The sequence below is a fragment of the Labrus mixtus genome, chromosome 20, assembly GCF_963584025.1.
Source record: "Labrus mixtus chromosome 20, fLabMix1.1, whole genome shotgun sequence".
NCBI lineage: Eukaryota > Metazoa > Chordata > Actinopteri > Labriformes > Labridae > Labrus > Labrus mixtus.
This window is the reverse complement of record NC_083631.1, coordinates 4,955,726-4,983,477: the sequence shown is the minus strand read 5'-3', so window position 1 is coordinate 4,983,477 and position 27,752 is coordinate 4,955,726. Positions and strand designations below refer to the sequence as shown.

Genomic DNA, 27,752 nt, shown 5'->3' with positions numbered 1-27,752 from the left:
CACTGTCCAACACTCACAAGCTGAGTGACTAAGATAAATAACTTCAGCTCACTTTTACCTGGATAAGCTCAGCTCTGGTGCAGGGGTATGAACGCAGAGGATTGTGTTTATTTAGGTAGAGAGTGAGGAGGTAGATTAGGGGGAGAAACTGAGAAATATTAGAGCTCAAGCACCGACTTTGTGAGCCTCAAACACGTGGGATAAAGTGCAACAGGGTAAGATTTATATCTTGTACTCCTTTTTTTTTTATTTCTCCAAACGCGTAAAACTGAGGAGCCACATATGGACCCTGCGGGACATGCGTGAAATCTTTTCTCTATTCCTGCAATTTACTGTAATGCCTTGCAGATGGTGCAGTGCGTGTGTGTGTGCGAGAGTAAGCGTGTGTTACATGTAGTTGCTCCTTACAGTAGGAGCAGAAGGAGAACAAGCAGGAGACATGCAGACTGTGTGGAGACTTCTATCAGAGAGGAAACTGTGCAAAGAGTAATCATGGCTCAACAAGCAGGACTTTAGAGGGGGAGATACTGAAGGTGGAGGTCATTTTAGAGTGCCCCCTCTATGCCAGGAAATACAGACTGTTTTCATTTATTTCTTAAAATTCATTCTTGTCAACAAGTGAAGCGAACAGAAGCAGGTTAAACCCAGCAGTGTGCACAAGAGGCTTCAGTGTTCTGGTTCAATCTGTGACATGTGGCTAAAAGTAAACATCGGAGGTGACACGGTTCCTGGTAGATATCACCTTACTGTACCTTGTTTGGAGCGGCTGACGTTGAAATAGGCTGCCAGCTGCCGGCGGGTAGTTTGTCACTTGCGTTAGGAAGTGTTCAATAGCTTTTACGTCTGGAAGACGGCTCTGTGAAGAAGCGACCATATGTGAAATAAACACTGCACGTACTGCACACTGTGGAGACTCCTCCAATGCCAATGAATGAATAATTCAATAAGCATTGACATCTATCCTGGAAAGATCTTTCTTGGCATCTTTTTTTTCATTTATTATAAATATTGTTTAACCACAAATATTACTAGAAATTATATTTAGTTTGACAGAGTTTGGTCTAGACCTGCTCTTTATGTAGAGTGTCATTAGATCACTTTTGTTGTAATGTGGTGCAAAGTAAAATTAAAAAATGTTGACTGATTGATTAAAAGTGGAGGTTTTGTAATCAGTCTGATTATTCTGTATCAGGTCCAATCCATGTATTTGTCCTGTGTCTCCAAACATTGCTCAAGCAATTTTTCCTGCATAGAAAAAAAATAAAAATCAAGAAGTATCATTCAAATGAGACGCAACCATTGTAGAAGTTAGCAGTTATGTGTCTTCTAAAAACAGGTCGTGCAGGTAGGCGTTAAGATTTCTAGAGAACTGAAAAGGAGGCTGGGTGTTCTCTGTCAGCCAAGCAGCAAGGTGAGTTTTTTGGCTGCTCTCCGGTCTGTGCAGGCGCGCGCTCAGCTACGGTGCGCCTCGCCTCTCCTCGCCCCTCCCATCCCTCTGCTTAAACTCTCCTCTGTGCTCACCAATAAAGCACTTTTTGTCCAGGGAGTCGGCACTTGAGCGCATTCCTTGACGTGGAGGACGGTGTAGCTCTCCAAGGATTTGATGAAGACCGTTTGTTATAAGTTTAATAAGTTCAGAGAAACTTTTTGTTTTGGCGGAGGGAGCGCACACTCAGAAAACTACGTGGACTGGAGTTATATCGGTGAACTGCTCCGCTTGGATAAAGACACAAGCGCGACAGCGCTCACCATTTCACTTCTCGAACTTCAGGGTAAGAGTTTGCTGCTTTGACTAACTAAATAAGGATAAACATTTCGCACTTTTCAGACTGTGATGCTTTGGGCAAGAAGTGCGTAAAAACGCGTAAACAGGGTTGTGTTGACAAATGCACAGACAAATACGTGTAGGTGGAATATGATAAACTTCTGCAACAGAAGATTAACTGCACATAATCATAATAAACTTTTATATCAGAACAAAACCAAAACCTCACATCAACTGTATGTCCCTACTTATTCAAATCAAATTAAAAAAAAATGTCTTTTACTATTTCTTTCGCCTTAACTGAAAACTTTATATCCTGCAAAATACATGTATTTAATGTAACATAACATGTAATGCATAAATAAGAGTAAACTGCAACAGGTTTTATTGACACCATGGTCGCCACTACTGCTCCGGATCAGCGAGCCATGACAATAAAACACGGCTCATCTGTATTTGGGGAAAGCGTAAAATGCGAGGCGTGTGCGCGGAGCAGGGGGAGCCGTCGGGGCGGTAATGAGGCGGGCTGGTGTTGGACCGCAGGACGCCGTGCAGCACGCAGGAGCAGCGCCGAGTGTCTAGACCGCACCGAGCCGTGGTCACCGCAGAGGACAGCTGTTTCTGGACCCACGCAGGGGAACGTCCAAAACAGAGAGTTCAGCAGAACACACGCACCGGGCGCTGGAGTCAGACAATGCACAGTCAAAACATTTGGTATTTAGCAACATGATCAAACCAGATTATCCAGTCTTTATCTTAATTGGAGAGAAAGATGAAGGAGATGTCCTTCAAATCAATTTTTTGTAGATTACAGCCTGCTGTGGCATTTGTGATTGATCACTACTTTTCACTGAGAATGCTTTGAACTAAGATGGATATGATAAGTTCCAATTCCAAGCATGACTATCAGTGATGGAAAGAGACTTGGTTTGGTTTTGCTCACACCCAAAACAAGGCTACCAAATAATCTAGACAAAAATGTACTCAGCTTTGTCATACTGTAATTATCACTAAGTTTCAGTTCTAAGGCCCTTCCATTTGTAAGATTTCAGAATCTACTGTTGTAATAAAGCTTTTCATAGTTGATTGAACTGTGGACTTTAAATCCCAAACTGGATTTAAAGTTAAACAACTCAATGATTGGATGTTTTACCTGAAGACTCAGCAGCTCATGAGACTGATAAATGAAGCACAGGGTCAGATGGAAGGAAAAAGGTGCAAAGAACAAATTAGGGAATCATCCCTTTCCCTCAGCATGCGGGGCAGCAGAGCATTGAACGATGAGGTCAAATTCCTGAAAGATTAAATCTCGGAGTGAGTGCCCTGCTCCAGCAATAAACTAGCATCCAATAAAGTGACGTGACTCAACACGCTGCAATCTGTGCTTCTAAAAGTAAAGATAGAAGAGAGAGATTATATCATCTTATCTCTTAAATACTGTGTTGATGTAGACTTTGATTTAAACTTAGAAAAATAAATATTACACTTTTAAACTTTAAAGCAATTACAAAAGTAAGTGTAAGAGTTCGGGTTCAGCTTCTTCTGCCCAAATAAATAACAATATGTACTGAAGAAAATGTCAGTGAAATATATTTTTTAAGGCCATTGGATGATCGTCTGAGGACCCTGATGACTTCCATCTTGTAATCATTGATCAGAACTGCAGCCAGTTTCAAAACCTCTATGTGTCTGAGATGCTTACTTCATATAAGAACAGTCTTCTGACCACAATCCCTCCAGCTTTCAGCCAGATTACCATCTTTAACACTGCCCCCACAAACAGGCACAGAAAGTCGCCCTAATCTCTCCTGGGGGCAAAACAGGCGGTGTAAACTTTTACAATAGCCCCGCTATTAACCCCTACACCGGTGTTCCGCTTGTTTCCTCGCCATGTGTTTCCTCGCAGGCTGTCATTATGCTAAAGGGAGAAGCTACTGTGTCACTGACGGTGCATAATGGTTGTAATTGGTTTGTATTAGGCTGCCAGACACAGCAGAGCAGCCACAGGAGGCCAATTATCCGTCACTAATGTGGACAACTTTTGGGCTGCACAGACTGTTACACTTACAGTTCTTCTATGTGTGGAGCTTAGCAACAAAGTGAGCTTTCTGCTGCAGAGGTTCACTCCTTGTACAGGCACTTGTTGATGCTGAAACACTCAAAGATGTGCATGGGGGGGGGGGGGGGGGGGGGGGGGGAAGGAGGAGAAAGGGAAGGAATAAATGAGGTTTTTACTGCACATCTTTACACGTCAAAGTCAAAGATTGTCAAAATATTAGTTGCATACATTTGAGGCACTTTGATTTTAAATGAGTGTGCGTGTTGCTGTGAGCATGAAGTGAGACTCAGATGCACAGTGAGAGGATTGAACCGACCCCACAGGACATTTCTTGCCCTTAAATGTCGGTCTGTGGGCGGAAAGCATGACTAAGATGAGACCTCTGTCATAGAACTCAATTCGAAACAATTAAACACAGACCACTGTGACTGTTATGTAGGAAACCGCACATTGTGTCAGTCTGTACTTTTATCTATTACTTTCTTACAAAATCAAGGCTGGCATTTCATAATCTGTGTCAAAGAGCACTTGTGTCTAAATGTGCAGCTGACAATGAGTGACAGCTGTGTTCGTCTTGCTGTGCTGACACAGGAATAGAAGATCTGCACAACATCTAACACAGGCTGACTTATTAAAACACACTTCTTTACACAGAAGGTTGCCACTCTTCTTTCTCCAAACTGGCTGAAAGTAGAGCTCCATTTTATGCCAATTAGAGGCAGAGCCTGAAGCATCTTTCCCTTTGCATCAGAGGGATTAGAGGGTTAAAAGTCAGGTGGCGAGGCGAGGAGGCCTGGGGAAGGGAGAAGAGCAGTAAGAGGTAAAGGAGGAAGGCAGGAGCGGGACCACTCAAACAGCAGGCGGAGAGAAGGGAGTCGACAGGGCAGAAAGTTGGAAGAAGTGTGTGTGTTTGTTTTTCTCGAGGCCACGTGAGAGTGGGGGCTCATCATGATTAGCAAGTAGTGTGTGTGAGCGAGAGGGAGAGCTCAAGATGTGCGAATTCTTCCTCTGTTAGAATTGGAGGCTCATACTCAGGTGCTGCACAGATTGAGAGAAATGGGTGCTGACAATCAGGAGAAGGAGCTGCTTTCTGGAAGAGGCGTCTTAAACAAAAGTCAGTCAGTCTCACACATCAATGCTGACCCAGCGGTATGCACAGGCGAACCCCAGCCTGTGCGCCTGCCAAGCTAAATTGAAGAAGAGCTTGCCGATGCAGCCAAATGATGCGTTCAGAAGAACCACTTCAAAACCTTGCATAAATATACACACACATGTGAAGGGATCTGAGGGCTTTGGAGAGCCCCAGCTTGAGCTCAAACCCCAAATAACCGCTGTCGTCCCATGTCCACATCCACACAGAAAACGCACACATGCTCGCTGTTGTCAGATCGGTCTATCCTCAAGAGCAGACGATCATCTGAACTAAAGATGGCATGAAAAAAAAAAAACAGGAATCAGCGTTTCAATCAATTAAATGTGCAAATAAAATCCCCAAATCCCACAAATTCCAAAATCCATCTCCAGCGAATTCTTCCAGGAGAGGAGCAGAAGGGGGGAGACAGATGGAAAACAAGGCAGAGGGAGAGGATGAGAGGGAGGATGCTCCTCCCAGAAAGCCACCACAAATTGCTGCATTTCAGCGGGGCCGTAAAAAAAAAAGAGAAACAGCTCTTAATCTAAGGTTGTAATTACCTCTGGCCGGCACTGTAATTAGGAAATGAGCCTTGAAGCAGATCTTGCAAAAGAAACACAAGGGCACACACATACACACAAATACACACACAGACACAGACACACACACTACCATGATAATACGGCCAAATATTAAACCACTGATAGAACATTAACTCTTAATGTTTTACTGAATATGGATTTAAGGATAAGAGGGGTGTGTCAGTGTGTGACTGAGGGGTCAGTGTGTGAATCTGTGGAAGGTCACCATCCATCTAAGACCTTGTTTGTCACAGAAAGCAGTGACATTCACACACTCATGCAGTCACATCGTGCGTACAAGCCGACACGTACACACTGAGACGCTCTTTAGTTTAGCTCAGAGCTGGATGTTGGCGTTCGCTTGTCCCCTTTTGCTTAAAGTCTATTTCTGTCACTGCAAAGGACGCAAATAGTGTCGTTATCTGCTGCACCACGCACAGTGAAAGAGCAGGAGGCAGCCAGAGAGAAAATCTGTGCAAATACCTGCATGTGTGTATCCGAATGCCAATGCATATCAGCCCGAGTCTAATCACTCAACACTGCAATCAACAGCAGAGTGTTTTCGACTGTGCCACAAGTCACGGCTTGTCACGCCGTATTCAATATGCAAAAAGCTTTGTGTTACATTAATACACACCTGCAGCACAACATGACGCATCGTTGTGTTTTTCTCCCCCATCCTCCCTGTAGGTTTAGTTACTGATGGGACTTTAATTTTGACAAATTGTTTGATGTTTCAGATGATGCCACTACAAAGTGGATCTAACATAAACGGCAGACTGCAGAGCGTTGTTCTGCTTTGAGGTAAATCCAGATTGGGGGAAGAGAAAGGGAGTGACGCAGAGGGAGATTCAGAGAGGGCGACGGGTGAGGTGATATTTATGTTAAAGAAATGAAGACAGAGAAGGAAAGAAAATTATAGTGGAGAGAAAGGCTGAAAAGTATCGGCCCTCTAAAAAAGGGAATGACAAAAATATCTCCTTCAAAAGAGAATAAATGTAAAATCGAAACCAATAACGCTGAAAAGAGAAAAGATAAAAGACGCAACCAATGATTTGGCAGTGTGCAGTCTGCACAAATTAAAGACCAAATGTGTCATGGAAAGATGTGGAAGAGGACGCATGAGCGAGTTTTGTCTTTTATAAAAGTTTTTCTGTCAGTCCTGGAGCCCAGCGGTAATGATGCCTTGTGTCTATTCTGAGTTTCAAACTCCACTTTGAAACTAAATATTTACAATGCAACCAAAGGATTGTCTGAGAGGGAGACACTGTGACCCCTGCAAACGGACCGCAGCGTCTGCGAGCGAGATTCCCCACACGTTGTAGTAACTCTGCCACAGCAGCTTAGTGCGCATTGTTGCTTTTTTTTTCTGTGCAGATCAAAAATGTAACACGAGAAAAAAAAACATGCACTGAGTAAGCACACACAATAACAACATGCACCAAAACCTCCGTGCAGCAGAGCAAAAACACTTCCACAGACAAATAAACACATGGATGCAGAGTGCTGCGAAGGCCTCACAGCAGGACAGTGAGCCAAACCGAGCGGCCGAGCGTCTGTCACAGGTTATTTTCAGATGTAAACACACAGCGCTCTGTTTGTGGAAAGGAGTGTGTGTCGCTGCAGGGCGACGTATAGAGATGGTAAATACAAAGTGAAAACAGGTTGAGGTGTTGCACAATCAGGTGAAGCATGTGAGGTTCTTCACCTCCACAGACTCTTTGACTCATAACTCAGGTATATGAAACATGGCTTGAAAACAATACTGGTACTGAAAGAGTGATTGTAGTGTGTTCACTGTGAAAAGGTGAATAGTTACAAACCTGTGTGCGCTGCAGGAATGAGAGGGGGAAAAAGCAAGAAAACACTCAGCTAATAATCTCTGAATGCTTTTTATGAACATGCCTTAAATCCATTAAATGTAATAAAGTAGACGACCATTACCGAGAAATTTGGGAGTCGTTCTTGGCCAAACTTGCCCATTAATGAAACATCAATCAAGTGGTCACTTTGTGGTTGGGTTTTCCCAAAACTGACTCATGATTACGATCCCATAACTAGGCTCAAACATAACATTTAATGTGAGTTTATAATGGATTGATGCAAAGCAATGAACACATGAACACATGCACAAAAGAAGCTAATCAATGAAAAGCAAACAAACAGGGTCGTCAGTTTTTCCTGGTTTAAAAGCTGTTTTTGACTATAAATAGCCTAAAAATAGCCTTTGACATCGGGTGTCTGATCAAACTGATGGCTAAACATTTCTAAACTGGAAATAACCTGCTTGGAAATGAAATAAAACTGTCATTTGTTTGTAAAAAAGTGACCTCTTTTTTTTACTGACATGAGGTAACAGCTCATTCATTAAGAGGGTGAAACTCACATTATCAGTCAGATCAAACCAAATACTGTGCACTAAACTCCTTACAACATACAGTATAGGGGTTCAAATAAAGCAGAGACTGTCACACACTTGCTCAACTCTGCGCAGACACACGCACACACACTCTCGGCCCACGGCTGATGGGCTGATACCACAGGACAAGGAGCTGACAGAGTGCAGAGTGGTCGGCCTGCATTCTTCCTCTCCCGCTCTGTCATTCTCTTGTTGCTGCCACACGGCCTGCCAGCGCTCAGCACGCTCCCGCACACAGCTGGAATCCAACCAATTAACAGCCGGGAAAAAAAAATCACTTCCTGTTTTGCTTGCGGGCCATTAACAGTGCATGACAGGAGGTTAAATTCCAAATAAGTAGCTAACAGGTCCAACTGTGTGTTTTCCAGGGAAAGAAGTTCTACAAGTGGAGTGCCAGTAGAAGAGGAGGCTTCTCCGCTGGGTGAGTAAAGCTTGAAATGAAATCTGACGGATTTATCAGTAATCAGTGTCATGAGGAAGAAGACTTGGCCAAACACTCTAATACAAACATTCTGTTAACATCAGACTTTTGTTGACTGAAAGATAAATGACATCAGCAGTGCAGTCATTTAGACACGCGTCATAATAATACACTCCTTTGAATATGTGTATCCGGAAGCCCAAAACCACACACTGTCCTTATTGTGTTAACCGTAACACCCTGCCTCCTCAATAGGGTCCTTTCACACAACTCTGAGCCTCTTAACAAGACTGGCAGGAGAACAAGAGCAGCTTTCTTAACACACACACACACATACTGCGTTTAATAGATACAGTGAGGCTGTGTAAGGTTACAGACTGAGGGAAAAGGGGAAAGAGAGAGTGGAGGGAGGCTGGAGTTCACTGTGTCTGGTTGTGGCAGAAGTGGGAGAAATGTAGACATCTCAGAACAAGTAACCTGTGTGCATAAGGCTCTAAAGTGTTGATTGTTACTTATTTTAGTTTATTGGAGAATGTTACATTTTTTTTAGAAAGAAGCAAATCAATTGAAAGTGATATTCCTGCTGGTTTTCCAGAGCAGAACAACTAAAAAGTAAGACTGTTAAGCCACTTTCAAAAATGCATTTCACTCCTAAAACATTTACAGATTTGGAATACAAACTGTGGCATTTTCCATTCCAAGTTACTCCTAATCTCCTAGTTACATTTGAAGAAGTCGGTGGTGAGTTGACACATTAATGCAACAGGTAACAACATCAAGATAATTTGCCGTGTGGGTCTGGGGATGATGTTTACATCAAGCAACCCTGCACCAGTGGGAGCCTCGTGTACTGCTTTATACTCTTGTCTGCTCACCATGTCGTTCTTTTTCACTCTTTTTAAAACATAGCATTTATTAAAGCACAAACTGTCATCATAGAGCAGGAATCGGCTGCTTTGACCACAATATTTTTTAAATATATCACTGTGACTTCTGCCGCATCCTTTGTGATGCGCATGTCAACAAAGTCCTCAATCAACAAAATACCAAAGATGTTGTTACAGAATGTTGAGGAGACGGAAAAAATATTTGATGCACCAAGTATTCTGTCCCCCCAAAATGAAAAAATAAATAAATAAAAATCTGCCCGCATGTGCTAGGGTTCAGTAACAGTTGCGTCACTGCTGGAAACTGTCACTCTGATTCTCTCTCCTACTTTACTTACCCCTCCTGACCCCTCACCTTCTGTCCTGCCTTGTTCCTGTGTTGTGCTTGTCGTCAATGAGCTGTGGCAGGTACTGTGTGGGCTTGTAAAGGCGCGCACACACACACACACACACACACACACACACACACACACACACAGGACAAACCCATAGCCTCGAGCCTCTGGACGCACACCGCTACTCTCACTAATTGCCTTACAGCTCCTCAAACTCTCTCTGAGGAGTTCCCCGACCTCCTTTGGGAAAACAGAGAGGATAAAAAAAAAAACAGAGAGTAATGTCAGCCTAGGACGTTTATTAAGGGGTTCTTCTGCCTGCTGTCACACATGCGCTTATTCCTCAAGTGAAGAAGTCTGCGCATGGCGTGTGTTACTAGCTGTAAGTTATTTTCTTTGCAGGCAGTTCTTCAGTGTCAGCACACACACCGGCTCTGTTTCTGCCTTAATCTTGGGAGTTTCAACATCAAAGCTGAAACACACTGCGGTGAATTACAGCCCACTCTGACATCCTGTGTGTGTGTGTTATATCTGCCTTTTCCCCTGAGTGCTGACTACACGTCTGTACCACACCTGATGTATACATTTAGATATGTAGTAGATTAGAGCGTGTGCATGTGACAGGGCTCTGAATCAAAGCCAAATGTCTGGCTGGATTTCCCATCAACGCTTTCTATGAACGTGCACATTACACTTCAACACATGACCTTCCCCTTCTTACTGAGTTGCTCATTAACTCTCTAGTATAATGGCAATAGTCTGTTAATAATGTTAATATTTCCACATGAAGGCAAACACCATAGAGCAAACATGGGTGCTGCTCGGAGATATTCATGTACACTAACTCAAATACACACACAAACTGGCAGATCGCACATGTTTGAGCAAACACAGGTACGCTTTGTTCTGCGTGTTGCAGGTCAGCTCAGGAATCTACTGTACTCACTTAATGACGTGCATGAACGGATGTCAGGGCAAACAAATGGTTCTTTATTTAGACAAATTGCTACTCGGGGCTACAATAACAAAGCATCATTCATTCCCTCTCCCCGTCTCTGTGACAGGCAGACAGGTCATCTCAGGATCTCTGCATATGACAGAATGACAGACACAATCCTGTATACTGAAGGCAGAGTTCTGTGCTTCCTCATAATCACACCAAACAACACTCTCTCTCTTTCTCTTCAGTCAAAGATTGGTGGACTCCATCGTCTGGTGGGAGCTTCTTTAAAGGGCCATACTAGTCGTTTGCAAGTTTAGTAAAAGACTTTACATCACAGTTGATTATTCTGCAAACCATTTTTTCTACAATGCCAGGCTTCCAGATGATTTTCATTCACTTATTACTTACTTAGAGTATAAAAATCTACTAACAGACGACTGAACCTTTCTTGAGTTGTTGAATCAATTGATTATATTTTACAACGAATCCTAAACGTTCTCTCGGGACACTTTTCTAAAAGAGCAGGTCAAGACCATCCTCTACGTTAAAGACATTCTGCATTCATTTTGGTCGGAGTAAACTATTACTAGACGTTAGGCAGTATTTCTACACTGTAATAATGAAACAGATAGAAATCAAATCTGTGTGATGGATTACACAACTCAAACAAGTTACACTGGTCTGCAAATACTTTTTCCAACGGTGTTGAATGAACCGAAACCAAAGGCTGTCTGCAAAGTCATACACTTTTTGGGAAAAAACAATGACTTGGTCCTTTAAAAAGTTCCATGATATGTAGTAAACAGGCGTGTTTTGTATATTTCTCGACATGATTGACGATCTTTTTGATGTGAAGTCCTCTTAGGCAGATTCTGATCATGCTCGAGGTAATGAGGACGTTCTCAATGATAACATGCTCGATGTTATCCCCGAGGCAGTTTACTGGACTGTTGCATTTCAACCTTTAAACTCACTTTTTCATCCCTCCACTTCTGTCACTACCCTCCTCCTCCTCTTTCTTCTTTTGGCTTTCTGTCTTGTTTGCGCTGGATATGAGGAATCTTGGGGTTGTACACACCTGCTGCAGGCAATTTGTGGTGCTGAGGTTTGATGTTGATGTCTTAATGGACTGTTGCTGACTGATGTCTTTACTTTTGCTAAGATGGTCGGGCTCACTTGTTTGATCAGAATGTGCAGCTCATTTTGCAAATCAAATAATAGAATAGAATTACTTTATTGATCCCAAACTGGGAAATTGTGGAAAGTAAGGCATTAAAGTTTAGCCTCCTAGGCCCTCAGGATTTCATTTATCTGTGAAATTCGAGGATGAAAACATAGTTTGATGTTCCCCATTGATAGTCACAAAATAGATGAGGACACAGTTCATCAAAATAGACTGTAGTCAAAAAAGCCATCTTTAAAACCTTGTAAATATCTAGTTATGTAGTTATGAATATCCAGAGTATTGGTTCAGGAGGTAAACACAGGGCACCGGAGGCCATGGAGGAACTGGCGTTGGGGGCGGGGGAACTGTGCTGTCTGACTGCCAGCCTCCTCAACCCTGGCAGTAGTTTCACAATAAATTCCTTTGTGACATCCCAATCATCACCAGTGATCTCTATTTCACATGTATCTTGTGTGTGTGTGTGGCACATGTCTGTGGTGTTTTTCTTTTTAATCAGAGGAAAAATCCCTCGGGGCAGAATGACTAGAAAAATCACAAACGGTAACTCTACAGAAAAAGGAGGAGCTGTGGGGTTGGGGGGCCTGAAAAACAGGTAGCACTGCACAATGCCTGCCTTTAAATGAAGGTTGTGGTGTAGAATTTTTTTTTTAGGAAAGTTCTACTTGTGCAAAAGTTAACCGTGCATAAACTGAGCGTCACTGACAAAATATCTGACGTGACTCAACCTGAATTTTCAGACCATACTAAAGCCATGACACCACAGACTACTGAATTTGTGATGAGTGACTGTGAACAACAGCCAATTAATCACTCATTTGTCAATGTACCCATAAATCCCTGGCTTCCTTCCCATACCGGACACAACTGTCATTTCTGTGATATGCATCGACATTCAACCTCTCTCAAAGAGGAGGAGCTGTGTATAAGGAACAACTGAAATACTTCTTTCACCTTCTTCCTCTTCCAGCTAACCGAGAAGAGATGCTCCAATGCTATTATTTCCTTCCAGATAATGAGTCTGATTTATAGATATGAGTATTGCCCAAACCAAGAACCTCTCCTAAACAAAGTTACACACATAATAGGTGAAAAAACACTCATTGCTAACTTTTTACTTGAACAGCATTACTTTCTCTTCTAGTAACACAAAGCTATTCTTTGTTATTGTGACTGATGATTTACCTGAAAGCAGGGATTTTTTGTGACACATTTGGTTAAGTGGTTTGATTGGTCCATCCAGTGGCATACTCCTGATACCTTCTGCCAAATATTAGACTATATTTCAGACCGCTTCTCCAGAGACTGATACTGACTCGATCACTAAAAGAAATGCCCAGCAGTAGGGATGTAACCATACCTCGCAATATAACTTAAAATTTCTATAAATATAGTCATTTAAAAAGATTTGATAAACATATAGATTGCAAAACAATTTTTTTGAACAGCAGAGGCAGAAATCTTTCTTTTGTTAAGAACGTTTCAAAAAGGTGTTTTTGTAAGATACTACAAGTGTCACTTTTTACAAAGAAAAAAAATACATGGGGGGTAAGAGAATTGAAAAAGAGTAATATTTATTCATAAATTAACTTCAGTCTCATGTCTTTATAAAAATTTTTTTTTTTTTTTTAAAGTTGATAAAATCATACGATGAGCCAAGTTTTGTGATACCTTCGGTATTGTAGGTTGAGTGTGTGGTTATCTCGTGGTGAAGTGTTTCTTTGAAATTCAAAGACATTGGAAAGTGAGCTAAATGTAGGAAAGAGACAAATCTTTACTTTCAAATGTCTGCTCCGATCCAGGCGAAACGAGATTGGAGTTTGTACGTGTCCTTTCCAAGTTGACACGCTTCTGTGCTGTTCTGTGTTTAAAGGTAAACAACTTGTTGTTTGTTAGCACTCACGCTGCCCCAGGTTTCTGTTTACCATTCCATCACTTTAGCCTTGAGCTTTGGCAAAGTCTTCGGCCTAATGAACACTTTGACAGCTACATAGCTGCAATGAGTCGCGGCAGGGCTGTTGTGGCAGGTGGAGGCGACGTGCATTTGTCAGATTCCTGTCATACTCTTGCTGGCATGAGCAATGTATCAAACACAGGTGTCACCTTTTATCTAAAGCGCACCGCTGTACTAAACGATTGTGTACACGTTTCACGGCAGTGCTTTGACAGAAATGTAGTCAGACTATTGTGTAGAATCCATCAAGAACTTAAGCAAGTGAATGCGATATGTTCAAGGAGTAAATGGAAAGATGAGCCACATCGTAGACAGGCAGAAGGATAATGTGTGAGTGTTGCCTTAGTGAGTACTTGTGACAATGTTTGCCTAACAAGGATAGTCGGCCTGCGAGTCGGTCTTACAGTCAGTCAGCATGCCTGCCTGCCGCCTGAGTCATACACACCCTTTAATTAAGCTGGGCTTCAATTTGAACTCTTACGCAGTGCGGTTGCTACAAACGACTAAGGTACAAACTGTGTAAACATCAGGCTGTGCTAACAAAGGGAATAAGAAGAGCATGTGTAAGTCAGAACTTGAGGCACACTTTTTCCACTTATCTCTTACCTCCAGAGTACTTCTTATTGTGTCACTTTGGTTAACTCTAGTAGTAACAAAAAGGTTCCTATAACCAGACTCTGAACATGAAATATCTTTTGTTTTATATCGGGTAAAAATCATGAGCCGAGATGACACATAGCTATGTAGTCATGTCGGAGCTGGAAGGATCGTCAAAGGGGTATGCAGAGCGTCGGAGTGTTACTTCAGGCTTGTGTCTGACTGATAAAACTGGTCCATCCAGCCACTTCTAACCGCACACACACACACACACACACACACACACACACACACACACACACACACACACACACACACACACACACACACACACACACACACACACACACACACACACACACACACACACACACACACACACACACACACACACACACACACACACACACACACACACACACACACACACACACAGGACAGGCTCTCTCAGGTGTTTTCAAGACATTCGAGAGGACAGGTCCCTCTGAAACGCCGTCTTGCTGCATGAGGTGAGGTCGCTGTGGACGGCCCGTAGAGGACAACAAAGCTTTGGACAACACTGCTGCTCTCCGGGGTCAGTGAGTGAGCCAGACAGCACAATCAAGTTTTGATTCTGGGAGGAGGCGTTGATAGTCATGCACAGGATATGACTGCACGAGCCAAGAGCTGGAGAGAGTCCAGCTTTGTGACACTGGTATGTCATATTTACTGGTTTTCCTGATGAGGTAGTCCTTTTGGACCAGCTAGAGTGTGACTCCTGAAGTGGTGCGGTTTTGCTGTTGTGTGCTGAGAGAACATAGAAGATAAACAGAGTAAGAGAGAGTTAGAAAAAAGCACAGAGGGTGTTTGTGTTTCTATGCCACAAAGCTGTGAATGATTCAAGCCAGGTCAAAGATAGACGCGGCGGAGTAGCAGGGTCATACTGTTCAGGTTAAACACAGCGTGAGGAGCCCGCGGTCTGGAGCGATTTTTTTAAACAAGGCACAGGACAGAGACGAGTGCAAACCGCACAGAGGAATAAGAAACACATGAAAGCACAGGTAGTAAGTGGCTCACTGAAACCCTTTGTGTCGGTGTAATATGAGAGCCCTGCGGTGAAGATCTCAGACAGATGCGTTAGTGTCTATGGAAGAAATCTGATTGTGACCTGTGATGACTATCTGTTCTGGGAGGTCGCAGGGCAGGGTGCACCGATAAAAGACGAGTGTCAGTGTTGGGACAACTATGATAGAGCTTAACAAGAGGACACTGTGTGAAGTGAAGGAGAAGTCAGTGCATCCTGTGTCTCCCCTCATGTGTGCCTTTATGAAAAAACAAAAAAAACATCTAGAGCACAATCAGTCATATCCTTCAGCGATGAAACAAAAGGAAATGGTGCACATTTCCTTTTGGAACTCCTAGTGTCTGACCCTTTTGCTCTTAAGCTCTGAGAATGCAGAGCGAGACTGCAGACATGCTGCTCTAGAGTCCAAATTCTGCTCTGCCTGTCCACCCACCTCTATCTGCTTTCTTCACTTTGTTGCCTGCTCTGTTTTTTGGAAGTTAAAAGCCGGAGCTTTTTTTGCAGGTCGCATGATTTTTCCAGACACACTCCGGAGGGTTTTGAGTTTCATGTTGCCCTCAAGGAGCAAAGAAAGCACCTGTTGTGGAGGCTAGAACCGGCAAGCTTCAGGTGTACATGTGTGTGTGCGTAACCAGAGCTGGGTGTGTGCCCGTGTCAAACAGGGCCTGTTATCTGTGATGTCTGGGACAGAGTTACAACAGAGGACATGGAATACTGAGCAACAGTGGATTCACTAATCCAGAATCTGATTTTTGACCTCAAGGAGTTGCTCTCTGCCTCAGTGGTTCATAGGGACTGTTGGCCTTTGGACTGATGCTATCTGGGATGATCGTTTGGCTTTTGAAGGTCTCTCTTGTCATATTTTACAATCAAACAGAATTCTTCGCCACATGAAAGTAGACCGAAACAAATACTGCAACCACTGCTTGGTCTCAAAATGTCACACTGAGTTGCCCCTCCCATAGTGCAGCAAATATACAATGTTATTGAGAGTTTACTATTTCAGTTTTACTACCCTCCCATTCACCCCTGGACTGTATATTATGCTCTCTTTCAAGTCCTGCAGCTGCAGGCTCTAATGGTAATACTTCACACTGTCCATGTAAGCAGGCCTGGTCAAACCATAAATCCTGAGATAAAAGGGCGGCTTTTTACACCAATAACAAGCTGCTTCGCAACGTATTTAGATGTGCATGATGTCGGGAGAAAACATGCATTGATTGAAAGATGTGACATGAAAAGGAGAAGTCAACTTTGGCAGAGTGACAGGAAGCTGTGTGGTTAAATGGTTGTTTCAGAAAGCCTTGACATCAATCGCTTGTGGCAGAGCTGGTGCACAATGGATGAGACCATGGCAGGCTCTCTCTTGTGGTCAGGCTGAAATCAGTTGGGAAGCTTTTGTTTGTGCAGCATATTCATTAAGTACTACAGCCCCTAATCCCCCTTCATACCACCTCAAAGCATAGCAATGATATTGTGGCTTCCAGATGAGCATTGTTACTGACAGATGTAGTAAAAGTATCATCTCACTTTCATTTCTCATGTTCTCATCTCTCCTGTTGGTTACCCGACTGCTTGATTGATCTTGATTCAAGTGCAGCGCTTGTTGAGCGGATTTTGGAATACAGTGCGTCTTCATCAGAATTTAGCTGGCACAACAAACAGCTGAGCTTTGACATCCGCAGAGTTTGTCTTTGTCTAATTAGAGTACCTTAGATCTAATCTCAGAGACAGTTGCTGCCACTCTTGACAAAACGATAGTACAAAAGAAACAAGCATTAGATTCGTTCCATGTTGAGATTTAATGTCCGTTTATTAAAAACCTGTTTCTTATTTCTTAACTGTAAGAATCCCATTAAACTTTATGACTTCAAGAAATTTAGCAAAAACAAAGTTTCTGCTCGCCTGCCAGAAGCCAAAGCCCCCTATGAGTCCTCAAATGGAACAAGACACAGTGAAATGTTGCTTTCATTCTCTGCACGTTTCCAGCTCTAAAACATGCCTTACATTTTGATCCATACATTCTTTGCAAACCTTTCTTGTACAATCCGTATAACAGGTACAACCAGCAATAATGCACTACATAAGAAAAGTGTTAGCTCATGCAATAAAAACATACTTCACAGCATTACATGCGTACCAACAGACTTACAATAACATACCTGACATTTTCAAAACTCATAGTTTGCTTTGCATTTAGAGTCAGCACAACAGGCTGTCTTCTTTCATGCACTATTTCTGAAGGAGTCTTTTCAGCCTTTGATATTCTACACAACTCTGGTTTCCCCTTTCTGATTCTGTCTTGACCCCTTTTGTCACGTTGATGATATATCCACTAGATTGTGGATAACAGGGTCCAGCTGTGGCAGGGACTGACAGTAGACAGGGATGGGAATGAGGTGTGTGCGTTTGGAGGAGTTGTCTTTCGTCGTCTCTTGGGTCAGAGATGAAAACGGGGCAAAAATAAAGAGGTTTTTACACCTAGTGCAGATTCCTTGGATTTTGTGGCCAGCCTCCCGTGGACACAAGAGGAGCTGTCATTTTTTGCACTCCTGCATTAGCTTAATTTTTTTTAACACTGGAGGCTGCTGCATGAGTACATCTAACCCAGGAGCTGCTGTAGTTGTAAATTTCAGCCGTGCTCAACAGTGAACTGAACCCCTAGACCTGCAAGACTGTAGATCATACTCTAATGTACATACCACGACCATTGTTCCTTTAATAGATAAATCCCCCTGAAGGAAAAGAGGCCCTCTTTAATGGGAGTCTGCACTCTGTAGTATGCAGCCTTATCCCCTTACTGTGACTTGGCCTGTTGCCCTCTGTAAGTCTCTAGACCGGTCTGCTGAATTATGCAAGTGCACACTGACCTGCGACTCCTCCACACACACACACACACACACACACACACCGCAGTTTTCTACCTCCCTCTTGTACCCTTCATTGCCCCTCAGTGTTGGCCTACAGCTCTGAAGATAAGGGCTCTTGACGCTTGGCCTGCCGGGATTTAATTGCCGGAGCCCACTTCACCCTCCCAAAGCCAGGCCTTATCCACCTCTCCACCCCGGTGCCCCTGCTGACAGAAGCCTGCTTTTGTCTCCGCTGTTCCCCTGCTTGTGGTTTCTTTTCCTCCTTGTCTTGAAAGGAAATAAAAAGTGGGATAAGAAGTGAGCTGAGGAAAAGGGAAAAATGCTTTTCTTCCTTTTTTAATATTTCTTTTCAAGGGGCAGATCATGTTTTCATCTTGGTGTTGTGCAATTTTGTTCCCATGGTTACATTTCATTGTATGTTTTCCTTGTATTTTTTTCGCCCGCGGGTGATTCCACATATTCATCAACCAACACGTTTTATTCTAATACAACCCACAAATCCAGAACGAACCATAAAGAAAACACAGATGTAAGAACAATTGTTACATAATGGATCTGGTCTCAAATGTGCTTTAGCTCCCATTCTTATAAGCATCGCCATAAGTCCAATCCATCGTCTGTTTATAACCAAGAAAGACTTCTTGTTAATCTCCAAATGCCAAGCCGGTGAGACAGACAAGCTCTTTTTTTTTTTCAAACTCAGCTGCTGCCTGTCTCAGGAATGTCTCAACAAGCGCACAGGGGAGTGAAAAGGAAATTACAACTCAAGAGAGAAGGAGGAAGGCAGGAGGGGAGGGGGCATTCTTTCTTGCACTGGATGACATGCTTGTCTTTCTTGTATCTCTGTCTGGGCCCTCCACCTGCACTCACTTCAAAATACTTCAATTAAAGCTTCAGAGACCGGAACCAGCACTACAGTATGCTGTGGGTTCACATTATAGTGACGCCACAATTGTGCCTTATCAGACGCACCGATAAGACCTGCACAAGTCACTCGTATCCAAAATGAAAGAAAACAAAAGAATCTTTTCACTATGAAGCATCAGTTTATCTTTGATCTGCCAGTATTCACTGAGTGAATCCCTCCCCATCCACATCCACCAGAGTTTCTCCTCCTCTGGGTTATCAGATGTTCCAGTCCCACTTTGGAATGAGGCACACTCAAATAAACATTCTGCCTCGGGGAGCTACGGTAGAACCACCACATTGAGTTTCTAAGAAAAATATTTTCAGTTTTATCTGCATAGCTCGCTCGCCTCTCGTGGCTGCCTTGATGTTGTTGAATGATCTGGCATCGAACCCTCATAATCATCTCTGGGCATGATAATATGTGCCAAAGTCAAGAGTCTCTATCTCCGGATGGAATGAGATTGGAATTTTGTTTTAAACATCTTTAGATACATATGATACTTTTCTCAGTCGAACACTACAGTGCATGTAGTGTTTGTTCTGAACAGGCACCCTGAAACAAAGTATGTGAGTTTACGCTCTTAGTGACACACAGGCATGCAGTATCCTGCACTGGATTTGAACTGCAGCTCCCCACACACAGACATGATTGGAAAACCTGAGACCATCTGCACACACTACGGCTGTAGTTTAAATCTCCCTTTATCTCCTCTGGAAATCCTCTCGTTTTCTCTTTATTCTGCACACATAACACGGCACAGCAGCCACACTTTCTTCCTTCAAACATGTCTTTTCCTGTGTAACTATTTTAAACAGTTATGTCCATCCTATGAGCTTTTAACTCAGGTATTCCTTCATAGTTACATTACAAAATTTATTGCAGATTTGTTTTTTTACTTTACTTAACCAGAGCTCGACTAGAACATTCCTTACCGTATATATACCGTGCATGTAATTACTTACCTGTTAAAGTGAATTCCCTCGGGCACTGTGTGTAAATGAGGGGATAACTACAAGCTTTCCACTCTGCTGCCCAGTCAGCTGCAGCCAACGGAAAACTATCCAAATCAGATCTTATCATTACTTTCCGCAAACAACTGCAATACTAAGTAGGTCCACTTAGATACCAAAGTTTTGGTACTTTTTCTTTGCTGTCTGTACATGCTGACTATGAAAAATAGTGAGCTTATTTGTTCCATCAAGTCTTGAGGTTTGAGCAGGGTCACTCTCTTGGCAGCGCAGAATAACATTCCTGCCAAGTCTGAAAGAGTTATTAGTATAAAAAGAGCAACATGCTGGTAGTGGGATGCAAGCAGATGCCATGACTGCTTTCAATATATACACAGGAGAAGGAAAATAAGAGATCAGGGAACGGTTCCAAGGAGGTTGCAATTTCAAGGGGCATCGGAATGATAAGTATGCTAAAAGAAAATGAAAAGTATAGCTGTGGCGTGGTGAGATGATACTTGCTCTCCCTCCTCTCTCCTATTGTTTCCTCAAAAACCCTTTCATCGCTTTCCAAGTTAGTTTCGCGGCAGTGATTTTTTTAAGGAAATGTTTCATTGAACAGATAGAGTGCAAAGAAGAAGAGTTCATGAATTCCAACTTGTATCAAGAAAACCCCCAAAACACTATAGCTATAGAGAAAAGAGGGAAGGTCCAAGATAAAAAAAAATAAAAAGAATGGGGAAAATAAAGATTTCTTGGCATTTCTGGTGTAAAAGGCCACAACTCTAGGTAAGCAGTGTAAGAACTAAATGTTCCCTGCGTGTGCTCCATCTGTGTAAAAGTGCAAGTCACACGTAGTTGGCTTCTCATTTAGGTATTTGTGCAGTGAAGACATCAACAACTGCACCATTTAAGGCCCTTAAACGGGCTCCCTGAAAAATTGAAGTTATCCAACAGAAAGTGCTTGCAAGGTTATAGAGATATCATCTACTCCAAAATCTGGCCCTGAACCAGTAACATGTAACTGTGACCTAAACCAAAGTTTTTTTTGCAGGGCAGGAGGGTATTTCAGCAAAGTTGAGGAGAAATAAGAAACAAGAAAAGTTGAGGAGCTTTTTAAAGAGAGATATTGCCTCGTCCCCTAAGGCCTTTTCACTCGACAGCAACGGATGATAACGTGCCCTCAGAGACTCTTCTCAGCAACTAGCTTCATCTTTATCTCCCCTCTCCCCCTTTTTCCATCAACCCTTCCCACCTTTTAAGCCCTTTCAAGTACTGTGTTGACACTCAGACAGGTTTGTTTTGTAACGCTTTGGCTCCAATGAAAAAGGCTTAAATCAAAGTATGCTATGTTCCTGGCGATTTACTCTATCAAGGGTTTCTGTATATTTTGTATCCTTTATACAGTGTTAGAGACAGCCTTCTGGCAAGTGGCTATAGCTGCCCGTCTGCGTAATGATAACATAGAAAGTGCTAGATATTTATATTGCATCTATAGTCAGGGAACGATTCCAGGCTACTGGTAAAGCTCATCTCCAAGTTTAGAGAGCCACAAAGTAAATCATACACAGATGCCTGGCTATGTGCAGTATGGCAGACATACTGTATAGCCAAGAAAATGGAATAGAGACTAGAGCAGTGTTTATGGTGAATCAATCAGAAGGCGTGTACAAAGCTTTTTTGGTCTTCTAGTGGCTCATGAAAGACAGAAAAGTCATCTTCAGTGCATTCACTATGATGCATCATTCAAAAAAACACAACAAGTTGGATTTGTTGATAGCTGCTGTATGCCTCTGTGTATTATAGGCTGCCGAGTCTGTCATAAGTGTAAGGAAAATAGTTGACTGTGAACCCCTAAAACCACAGAGTGTGTGCAGTGCAGTAAATAGCTGTGGAGTAAATGGAAGTGGGTGGGCAGATTACAAATACAAACCTTTCTGATTACAAACACACATTATATCATATGCATGTGTGGCATGTGCACACTTAAACACTCACATCTGTAGCAATGCCAGAGAAGGAAACAATGGTTTTAGCATCCCATAATACTATCTATTACACAGATCACTGCAGGGAGAATATGGCACAACCTAAGCTGGAAAACTGTGGCAGGACCCAACTATGCCAACATTCTCTACACCCCGAGTATGGCAGAAAACCACTGAAGCCTGAGGTCACAACTATAGCCCTATTGTTTAAGAGACCTTGTGACAAAAGACTGCCTTTGATCTCTGGCTATGCATTGTTGAACCTTTGATAATAATCTCACTCCATGAAACACAATAAAGAACCTACAGAGAACTACAAAGAACTACAACATTGGGCTGAATCTTTGAGAAATTTCATGGTGTGACACTTTGTTAGCATTAAATGTTTATTTTTATTGAATAATTATGCAGTTCATTGACAGTTTGTATGTTTGTATCGTTTTAGGCCGAGCATGGAAAGAGAAAGGGTCAGCACCATGAAGGTCTTTCTCACTCCGCTGATGCCCTTTCTGCTCTTCATTATCCTTCCTGATGGCGCCTTGTCCAGCGACTGTCCAAGAGGCTGCACCTGTTCCCCGCCAGAGTCAATCTTATGTTACCAGAGACGCTCTTCCACCATTCCTGAGGGAGTGCCATCATCTACAAAAAGCCTCTACCTCTTTGCCAATGGCATTGAGGGCTTGAAAACGGAGGACTTTGATGGAATGGAGAACCTGGAAATGCTGGACCTCAGTCAAAACAAATTGACAGAACTTCCAGAGAGGGTATTTGAACCTTTGGCATCTTTGAGAAACCTGGACTTGTCATCCAACCAGATCACCCACATTTCAGAAAAATGTTTTCATGGGATGGCACTGCTTGAGCGCCTTTATTTGTATAGTAATTATATTGAGTCTATACACCCTGCAGCTTTTAATGGCTTGGAGCACCTGCTGGAACTCAAACTACAAGGCAACGGGCTGACATCCTTACCTGCTCTCACAATGCCCCGACTGCTGCTGCTGGACCTTCGATTTAATGTCTTACCAATCTTGGGTCCATCTGACCTACAGACCCCAAACCTGGAGTCACTGAAATTGGGTGGTGTTGGACTAACTGACCTGAATAAGGAGCTTATAGAAAGCCTACAGAACCTACACGAACTGGACATCTCTGGAAACCAACTGGAATCCTTTCCCTCAGTTTTAAAGGAGGCCCATGGGCTGATCCACCTCAGCCTGGCTGGGAACCCAATGGGTCCTCTTAAGGTTCAAGACCTGCAGAACCTTGTAGAGCTGCAAGAATTGGACATTAGCAGCCTCAGTCTGCAGGGTCTACCTGAAGAGTTCTCCCAGCACTTCCCCCACCTCAGGAAGCTCACAGTTGCAGAGAACCCTTTCAACTGCCTCTGCACCTTAGCCTGGTTCCCAAGATGGCTTAGAGCCCAAAGCATCACCCTTGAGAGAACAGAGGAGACTCGCTGCCATTTCCCACCAATCAATGCTGGAAAGGTGTTGGAAAGACTGGAGCATAGGGATTTTGGATGCCCCACCACAACTACAATGACCACAACTACTGTCAAAACAACTACCATTCAGCCTGATCCTGTCACCACCTCACAAAGTACAGCTAGAGCTATTCCAGTACCTAGTGACAGCCCCTCAGACAAAGATGATGACTACCTCCTCCCTCCTGTTCCTGCATCTCCCAGTAGCAGCAGTAGGATGGACACGGATGACGAGCTGTATTTCTGTCCTCCTAACACCTGTCTGAATGGGGGTACCTGTCGTTTGGACCAACAGGGTCAGGTTGAGTGTACCTGCCCACATGGTACTTCTGGATTGTATTGTGAAATACAAAACCATCATCCCCATTCACCACCTGAGGCTGAAGACCATAAGGAAACTGTCACTGTAGATGCACCAGACATCAGCTCACATCAAGCAACCACAACCTCAATCTTGCTGGACCTCCATCGCTACATTGAATTGCGACCATACATCCGTGGAATCCGCCTCACCTACAGAAACCTCTCTGGTCCAGACCGCAGGCCAATTCAACTTAGTCTTCCGGCATCCTTCCCAGAGTACAGACTCAGAGGTCTGAAGCCAAACTCCACTTACAGTGTGTGTGCCAGTCCACTAGGTGCCCCTAGTGGAATAGACAGTGTCTGCACTGAAGCTCAAACAGTAGCAGAAAGCATCAGGGGTCCCGATGCCCAGTTTGATGACCAGAGGTTGACCACAATGCTGGTGCCTGCAGTTGCTATCTTGTCATTGCTGGTGCTGATAGCAATAGCAGTGGGGGTGGTTTGCCATCTTCGCAGAAAGAGGGCCAAAGGCCATCTGGACCTAGAGTGTGAGCCCTCTCAGCTAGAGTTGGATGGAGTTAAAACCACCCTAGACAATGGTGCACTGCCTCAAAAACAGCCCCAACTTATGATTCCTGAACCTGCAGTTCAGAATGGCAATCTGGAATATGAGGTCTTGCTACTACAAGATCACTGTACATCAAATAACAATATGTCTTCTCACAAGCCCTCCTACTTTTGACACCTGGACTTAACAACTCAGGCTGAAAAGACATTTCTTTCTTCAATGCTGATTACTGTACTGTTTAATTACAGAGAGCAGCAACTGATGTTGCAGGAAATGAGGATACAGTATCAGCCAGAAAAAACAGCAAATGAGAAACTGGACATTTATTTAACTTAATGCCCTTCAGTTGTCTAAGCAGACATTAAACAAGGTTAAGAACATGTGCTTTGACTTGAAGATGCATTGAAAGTGCCTCTTTTTCATTTACACTATGTATACTGCATCAATGGATTCCCTAATTACTTTGCTGGACTGGAAACCTCACAGCTCCAAAGATATGGTACTGGGACTGACAAGTCAATGGCTGAAACCTAGGGTAAAGGGACGCAGTGATCTCATGCCCTCCTTTGTCTGTTCAACAGGAGTGTGCACTGATTTGGGGTTGAGCTGCCTTTTTCTCATCACAAGAGCCCAACTAAACACTATCAGCAAAAATGTTTTGCTGCATGTTGTAGGTTTTCAGTACGACCCCAAAGGGATCAGTGCTTGCTGTGAATGATCTTTAAGACACCAAATGAAGTCGTGCAGAGAAAATAGTTCGTACATGTATTGCTTTATTTGGCTCTGAAACACTTGTGACCTTTTCTGTTTTGTATGTATGTTTTTTTTATACTTGTGTCTTTGTTATTTTTTATTGTGCAACATTGTGATTGTTAACAGCCCTCTATACCCTCCACCCCCCCACTTCTTGTGACTAACAGACAAAACAGCAGATTAAAATCTTTGAAGATTAAAACTCGTTTGGTACCAGCAAAGTCAATCAAAGGGCTTTACCTGCAGAATGTCAGACAGTCTAAGTAGATGTGAGTCTGGACCGACTCGAGACTAAATCCCCCTTCTTGATTCTGAGGCCCTCAGTCTGCTTTACCATCACAAAGGGAGAAGGTAAGCAGGATTACAAAAGGTACAGTGGGAAGCAGTAGACTGAACAACTTCTGTGTAAGTGCTGTACTTTCAGACAGTTTTGTGCCTTAACTACAATAAGCACTCACATGATCACACAATATCAAAAGAGAACGTCAGTGACTTTATTTATTATTTATATTCCCTGCAAGGGAAAATTTGTTATATCCATTACCCAGAAATTACCTACAACATACTACATGACCTGGTCCACAGCAAGCAAGCAATTAGGGTCTGTGCATTGGCTTTTCCTTAAGAAAAAATAGCCTGTCCATCATAATGCTGTCCACACAATTTCTCTTTGGTGTGGAACGGAGGATCCTGGTTTTGCTCACATGAGCCTAACTGGACTGTGGAAAGGTTTGAGCACAGTGCAGGAAACTTTATCTAATATTGTTAAGCGGACCGTTTTAAGCCCAGTAGGAGATCTTTTTGGCTATTATGAAGTGACAGAGTGCTGAGATCCAAATCTGTGAATATGGGGCAAAGAAGGACTCAAAGTAACTTTGTGTGCGAGTATGAGTGTTAGTGTGTGTGGGTGGGTGTGTGTGTGCCTGTAGATCTGTCAACTGCAGTGATAATGCGACTACGTGTTCAGTCTTGTGCAAAGACCTGCAGACATCAAGTTACTATCAGTTACCCCCTCCACGGTATGTGCCCACATGCCAATGAGTACATAAAGCCCCAAACAACTCTACTTACAGATAAACACACCAAAGACTCATCTGTGAAAGTCTGTGAAGATACCTGCCTGCAGTATTCCCTGCAAATAAATAACAGTTTCATGCTAACAGAATGCCTTGAGTACCTACGATAATAAAAAAATAAAAAAATCAAGCAATGCAACTGGAATATGTGTTTGTAAAATAGAATACATTGAAAATGACCAAACGTTCTTTTTCAGTGTGATTGTTAATATTTCCCTGTTTATTTTGGGAAGCTTCTTGTCTATATTCCATGTTTTTTTTTATTCTGTGAAAGTATTTGTACAAATGGAAAAGTGATATTATCATTAAATGAATATCCAAAACTGAAATGGACCAAGTTGTCTTTGAAGTCTTCTGAAGTATCTACCTTTTTTTGTAAGAGCAGGGACTAGATTGACAGGGAAGGGGGGTTGAGGGATTATGATTGTCGTTTACTTCCCTCTCTTTTCAACAAGGGGAGTTGAGAGATCACGGGGGGGGGGGGGGGGGGGGGGGGGGGTTCCAAGAAAGAGAAAAGAAGGGAACAAAGGAACAGGTGATGATATAATCATTGGAAAAAGCTTAAAATAGCAGCATTGCTAACATAACTTAACTGATATTAAATAAAATGTTTTTACTATATTCACTGTCTTATCTTTTAAGCATGCAAACATTTAATGAAGACATAAAAATAAACTACATCTAAGGCTAAAAGTAGCATTAATAGGTTTTTTGGCCAATATTGGAGCCAAAAGAAGCTCAGAGAATAACCAATATGATTAAAATGTGTCCCGTCGAAGGATTTCAATATGCATAGAAAACATCATGGACACATCTTCTAACAGTTTTGAACCACAAACATCATTGTGGTGCTAGGGGAAAAGTGGAGCATAATTTGAATCATTTGTCTTCATTATCCAAGGGAAACACACGTCTAAACAAAACTTCATTCAAATTCATCAAATAGTTTTTCTATTTTCTTGTAAAAACGTGTGAATGTTGTATAAAAATATTAGATTATCTTCCCTACATTCGACGCCACACCACCACCCAAAAAAGTTTATACAAGTCCATTAAATGTGTGTTTTCTGAGGTCTTCTTCCTCACCAGCAGTGAGCTGGAGGCAAAGTGGATATAAAGATCATGATTGAAAACACTTGTGTACTGGTTGGAAGGGAATTTTAACCCTTCTGAATGACTCACTAGTCCAAGCCTAATAGGTGAGCATTGTTTGCAAACCCACACAATAAATAAGCTGACCACCCATGTGTTTATAGGTAGGATGCTGGTAGGGGAATGATGGAGAATGCACGCACACACGCCCACTCCTACCAACAAAAACACAAATATACGGGCCCATAGCTGGGAGCTGTTGTACAAGGTCCCACGTCAACAAATCAAACACATAAAACAGCATCACTCCTGTCATGCAGGCCTTATTATATCAATTTACTGAGAGAGACAGAGAGAGAGAGAGAGAGAGAGAGAGAGAGTAGACTTCCCAGTGAAAAAACAAGAGAAAAAATGCACCCC

General features: G+C 42.8%; 2 protein-coding genes across 4 annotated transcripts in view; one reads left to right on the top strand and one right to left on the bottom strand.

Moving 5' to 3' along the window:
* Nucleotides 1-27,752, bottom strand: part of coro7 (coronin 7) — a 110,533-nt gene that overhangs the window by 30,358 nt on the left and 52,423 nt on the right. The window lies entirely within an intron of this gene.
* On the top strand, nucleotides 1,525-26,569 carry vasnb (vasorin b). 2 transcript variants are annotated; one of them, XR_009665840.1, is made up of 4 exons: nucleotides 1,525-1,772; nucleotides 8,325-8,377; nucleotides 22,500-25,112; nucleotides 25,159-26,569. XR_009665840.1 is itself a non-coding variant. In XM_061027341.1 (3 exons), exon 3 carries the CDS (start codon nucleotides 22,507-22,509, stop codon nucleotides 24,583-24,585), a length of 2,079 nt encoding a protein of 692 aa, XP_060883324.1. In that variant the 5' UTR covers nucleotides 1,525-1,772; nucleotides 8,325-8,377; nucleotides 22,500-22,506; the 3' UTR covers nucleotides 24,586-26,569. The 2 variants fall into 2 exon arrangements, 1 of the variants encoding a protein (XP_060883324.1); XM_061027341.1 differs by having other exon boundaries at nucleotides 22,500-26,569.

What these genes read in the sequence shown, in the direction of transcription:
- vasnb (XM_061027341.1), top strand. Translation starts at nt 22,507, where the DNA reads ATGGAAAGAGAAAGGGTCAGCACCATGAAGGTCTTTCTCACTCCGCTG.